Source organism: Coturnix japonica, chromosome 6 (assembly GCF_001577835.2).
Source record: "Coturnix japonica isolate 7356 chromosome 6, Coturnix japonica 2.1, whole genome shotgun sequence".
In the NCBI taxonomy this organism is placed as follows: Eukaryota; Metazoa; Chordata; class Aves; order Galliformes; family Phasianidae; genus Coturnix; species Coturnix japonica.
The window spans coordinates 18500154-18506153 of NC_029521.1; the positions used below are offsets into that span (position 1 = coordinate 18500154).

General features: G+C 34.0%; 1 protein-coding gene across 2 annotated transcripts in view; it reads left to right on the plus strand.

Moving 5' to 3' along the window:
- The window catches only part of DNTT (DNA nucleotidylexotransferase), a 76732-nt gene extending 74372 nt beyond the window's left edge, over positions 1–2360 (plus strand). For both annotated transcript variants that reach the window (XM_032445538.1, XM_015867283.2), the window contains one exon: positions 1079–2360. In XM_032445538.1, the coding sequence (XP_032301429.1) occupies positions 1079–1165 (87 nt within the window). In that variant the 3' untranslated portion in view covers positions 1166–2360. The remainder of the gene's footprint in view (positions 1–1078) is intronic.
- The last annotated feature ends 3640 nt before the right edge of the window (positions 2361–6000 follow it).

Below are 6000 nucleotides of genomic sequence, written 5' to 3' on the forward strand. Positions count from 1 at the left end.
GAGCTTTTGCAAAGTAAAGAGGATTCAGCAGTAGGTAGTTTTCTATTCAGATTCACCTCTTTCATAGTGGAAATTAAATCTAGAAGATTATGAAATCTTAACCCTGAAGTTTTCATTGCACAGGAGCTGGAGATGTTAGAGAGCTGAACACATTAAGACTTAACTCAAGATGATCCAGGAACTGCTGAAATATTACGTGGTTGGTTTTTTTCTGTTTTGTTTTGTTTTCCCAATAATAATTAACTTTTTCTTGCTTCCAATATCCTCTGAACATTGAGGTTTCCAGATTGAATATTCATCTACCTTAGCAGGTTTTGGGTTTTTTTTTTTTTTGTTTTTGTAGCTAATACTGTACTTCAGTGATAAAAAGAATACTTAAGACAATGTATTTTACTACATTGGTTTTCATAATTGAGGTAGGGTTCCTGGATGGTTCTTGTGCAAAAATATTCTTCTCTGTTATCAAAACACAGATGTGAAAAAAAATGATTTTTATTGTAAAATATTCATTAAGAAAGTGCATTTAAAACCTCAAACCTCAGATGCAGTTGTTGAACTCTTATTTTTCCACTGCTTTCCCAGATTTGATTTTTACATTTATTTTCTTGTTTTCAGATATAAGTAATAGAAATTTGGAAAGCTTTAACACTTTTAATGTTTAGATATGCATAATAAGTGTAGCCTATGAATCATCTTAAATTCATTTATAGATAATATTACTATTGTCAATGTATAAAACACTGATGATTATATCAACAAAGTCAAGTTATTGACCCTTGTTGAAGGGAAACATAGGTTTTATTTGAGTTCTGACACACAGAGATTTGAAAAAGCAATCAAAACGAAGTGTTGTAAACAAGTCATTAGAACTTAAAGCATCAAGTAGCATTAGAATTATTTTCTAACTTGCTTTCATGCTTCAAGGTCACCCTTGAGCACACTGATGAAGGGAATGTATTCTGCAGAGTATACAATGGGTCAAACTGTCAAAAATTATCTCCTTTTAAACAGCAAAAACATCAATTGAAATTTCTTTCTAACAGCCTTATTGACTTCCTTTTTAAAAATTCTTTCACAGAGGGTCTTTCTCAAAGCTGGAAGTGAGGAAGAAATCTTTGCACATCTTGGCTTGGATTATGTCGAACCATGGGAAAGGAATGCTTAAAATGATTTGCCAGTGTATATTCATCAGTTGACAGCAATGATCCTTCTAACTGTCTTGCAGTCTGGTACATTACATATATCTCTGTGACAATTAAAATTTAGGAAAAATATTTTGTTAGAATCCCTTATACATGTTGATGTTCCTATAAAAGAAAAGTTTGAGTTCTTCAGAATCTTTTCCAGTCTTTTCTGTTTTAAACTTTGATGTGTTGGTTGTGGGTTTTTTTTTTGTTGTTGTTGTTTGTTTTGTTTTTTTTTTGGTCTGTGTGTGGCTTTTTTTCCCCTTCCAGGGGAAAACTATCTGACGAGATTTTTGCTTGTAATAGGAATTTAAAATTTCTGTGAATAATACATGATTGTTAAAATACTGTCAGCTATGGCAGTACCTAAATAATAGAAAACATTTCAGCTGAGTCCAAAAATTACCGAAGTAGATGTTTAGTGTTAGCTGAATTTTTAAGTACTTTGCTACATCCATATACAAAATCTCTAGCATATAGACCTATATAAAGATTATAAAGTTTAAAGACCTGATTTAGTCTGGCAGTCTCAGCCAAGTGAGCCTCAGCTATAATGTTTATCTCATGGAGTTAGAACTCTACAGAAATTGTAATCAAGCTGAGAATTCAGATTTAAAAACATTCTGGAAGGGACTATGAAATCAAGGTTTACTCAGTAGCAATCTTCAGTTGTGAGGAAAAATACTATAAATTTGTAGAACTAATTTTGACTTAGGAAGATTCAGGTGATTGCCGTTAGTTAGGAATTTGAATCATAACCTACATGAAAACAACTGTTTTAACAGACTGGTGGATGCTGTAGGGTGAAAGCTTTAAATTATTTAATGCTCAGTTTGTGTAGCTGAAAGTTTAGTTATTTCTTAGTACCTACATATGCACTGGTATGAGAAGTTTACCTGAGATATTTGGCAATTGGCTTTTCTAAAATGGTATTCTTTTTTTTTTTTTTAAATCAGAAATTCATTTTTGGTGTGAGAGCTCTTTTCTGATGAAAGCAATGCTTTGAAATGTTTTTGTTTTAGAAACTTCCCCAAGGCTCCTGTGGCTTTAATGATAATGGAGAATTTGTAATGCATTCATCTTTTAATCAACGAGGGCATTTAGTACTTTAGTTCTTGAAGCTACTTACTGACCATCTGTTTGTCATTTGTAGAATAAAGATCACTGAGAACACCATGACTGGTCAAAATAAATTTCTTCTTAACAGGCTGAACTTTTTTCTGCTGCTAAGGCTGATTCCACGCCAGGGTCAGAATGGCATTGATGAGGCCATTCACAACTATCATTACTGACAGTAATGTGTCTCCTATTCAAATGATGGCGATATTCCATGGCAACATAGACTTCAAGGTTCAACACATGCATAAAATATGCCAAGACTTAGAATTATATTGCTTAACCACAGGATGAATGACTTAAAGAGCAAGTGCCAAGGCTACTGCTGGTTAAATAGGCACTTCTAAGAAGCCGCTTCTCCAAAGGATGCTTTATTTACATAGTAGTCAATATAGTACAAGTCTTAACAAAAGTTCCTATTTACAGTTTTAAATGCAAACACATGTTTCTGATTTTTAAAATGGTTAGTAGTTGTATTTTTGTGAAATAAATTCATTCATTATACTGTCTGGATTCACAACTCAAAAAACACTTATATGAGTGGTTGTAAAATTCCAATTCATTATAATTATCAATAATTCATTATTTGATGAGCAGATTCCAACACTGAGTTGATGCTCAGATTGTTTAGGATACAGTTTATATATCCCACTTTCCATCTCCTCTAGTGTACTATTGAAAAATACTCTAATTTAATATAGGTATTCATCAGGGTAAAATGTAAGATCTGCTCCAGAAGTGACTGTAGTAAATTAAAACCTGTTTCTTAACAAAGGATTTATTCTTTTTCCCTACAAGGATCTTGTACTATTCACTGAACACAACCACCTGGCCCATGGGTTGTAAGGAGAGTTCCTAAACTTGAGCAAATAAGAAACAAAAGTTAAATGGGAATGGCACTATCAGGCTTACTGCCAGAAATTCATTATATGCTATGAATCCATTCCATAATTTTTGATATTCCTAATTTTATGGTACAATGAAATTAAATTTTGTAATTTAAAACAAATATCATGTCATTAGTAGAAAAGTAGAGAAAAGTAGTGAAGACAGGTTTTTGTTTGTTTGTTTGTTTTTCCCAGATAGTTATGACATATAGAAAAAGTATACTGACTGTTTACAGGTTTCATTCAACTGAGAATGAATTTTTTAAAAGTCTGCACTGTAAACCTAAATCAGAGAAGTAGAAAACTGTAGTAACAGCATGGAATTTTATTTTTGCCTGTGCCAATAAAATAATCCTTTTAAAGTGTAGTTCTGCTAGCTGAGCTGAAAATACAATGTCACTTTCTAAATTGCTCTAACTAGAAAGCACTGGCATAACTTCCTAGATTAACATGGTGATGTATAAGGTACCTTCTGCGCGTTTTGCAACAGGATGCTGACACTTGAGTAGCAATGACATTTTTCAGTCCTCGTGGAAGAGAACAAATGCTACAGTGCCTTATCTAAATATACGTTTTACTTGACCAACATTTATCAGAAATTATACATTCCAGTTGTGCTGTCTCTGCATACTTCATCGCACAGAGGAAATATGAAATATTCTGATTCCCATGTAAAGAAACATTTGAAATTCATAATTCACATCCTGTCTGCCTATGCATCACATAATTATACCACCTGTAGGGGAGAAGATACCAAACATAAATTCTAACAGTTGCTTCAAGATTGGAAGAAAACAGCATACCATGTTATTCTTTTCTTTCCCTTAGTTTTTATGAGCTTCCTTTAGACTATTTTTGCCAAGGTTAGGAAAAATATGGTTGTTAACTCTTTAATGAGATGCTGGAATAAACTGAAGATCAGGTTAGATGACCAGGATGGTCTGACTATTAGGAATGTTGCTGCTGTTATGAGCACCTCCACTGAAGAAGCTGATACCTCAGTTACTATAATCTCTTGATAGCACTAGCCAGATTCACTGAGCAATGGCAGAGCAAGAGACACAGTAGACATAGCTAGCATTAATTATACTTAGGAATAAGAAAATTTTAAGACTCAGTAGGAACAAAGCATCACTGAGGCTGGAAAATAGCTTCAAGGACATCATGTCCAACCACCAACCTGATGATCTTGTCCTGTCACTGAATCATGTCCCTGAGTGCCATGTTTACACATCTCTTAAATACCTCCAGGGATGCAAATTCCATCACTTCCCCACACAACCTGTTCCAGTTCTCCACCCTATCTATGAGGTAGCACTTGTTAAATCTCCAATATAATGTTCCCCAGGTGCAAGTAGAGACTGTTTTTCTAATCCTATTATTTGACACTTAAGAAAAGATACAGTGTACATGCATGCACATTTCCTTACAGAAGTAAAATATAGTGATAAGAAATTTAAAAATGTATGAACTCCTGTCTCTTTAGTAAATGAATTCTAAATAACAACATGGTGTTTCTTACAACAGTTAAACTGATTTTGGCCAATCTCAGGCCCATTGTGATTTCAATGGTTGATAGTGATACTTGCCTGGGGCTATGCTAGAAAAGATAGAAGTCATATTGGAGAACCGAGAAGGAACAGCTTAAAGAAAAAAAACCTTAGCTGGAAAGATCTGGAGCCATGAGAGTACTGAAATCTCCCCAGTGTGGTGGAGCTGTTGGAATCAATGGTAATAATGCTTCTTAATACATGTTTAATATGTAAACTATAAAATCTAACCTTTTTTTTTTTTTTTACCTAATGCCTCCAGTATTCTCAAATGCTATTGATAGTACACACAAGATATATGATTTGAATTGTGAAGATAACTGAAGTACATATCCCAGGTGCTGTGGGTTGATGTTACTTAGCCTGGCTGATCAGTGTTGTTGATAATTTGCAGCTGATGATTGACTTTGGGAACTTACGTGCTAAGTCAGTGCTAAGACTTGTTTGAAAAGCAAGCTATTTTTTTAATTTTTATTGTTGGGAGCATTAGATTCTAGTCCCTTTTTTACTGTGCAGAAGGAGTGCTGCTACATGTTCTGTTATCTTCTGTGTTCTGTCCTTTTCAAAATCAGTTCAAAGGAATATTTGGAAATGACTGAGTTTTCCAGTTCCTTTCTCATTACTTTTGAAGTTATATGGCAAAAGCAGTCTCGTAAGCATTTCTACTAAGTAAAAAAAGCCTTTTGAGCAGAAGTAGCATAATTACATGTATTTATAGCTACATGTAGACATTTATATACAAATTGCTATATGCTTTCTTTCAGCTTCAATGTGTTTTTCTGTTCAGGAAACTATGCATTACCACGTAACAGAAAATAACAAGGAAGCTATCCACGTTTATAGGATAGGAGATGTCTCTGCCAGGAGAAGAGTAGATTATATTCCAGAAATTGATGGTTGCAACATCTGGAGAAAAATGGCAAATAATAAAAACCTTATCACAGCACTTTGAAGATAAAATTATAAGCTTTGTCCATTTCTAGCTATCAATAAAGAGATGGTTTGAAATTGCCTTCACAGCAGGGTAGAGAGTCAGAGGAGTTTATATAACTTCCAAAATGAGGCTTGATAAGTTTAAGCAGTTGTATGGCTAGGTAGGAGTGTTTCTGCAGTTAGAAACATGTCTAAAAGTGATCACTTTCTGGTAGCTTAAGGATGGTGTGAAAGACCATATGTTCCTGTGGCTTCCATAAATATACTCTATGATCTCCACCCTTCACTATGCAATGGCTAGGAAATACTGTTTTGGTATTTTGAGACACA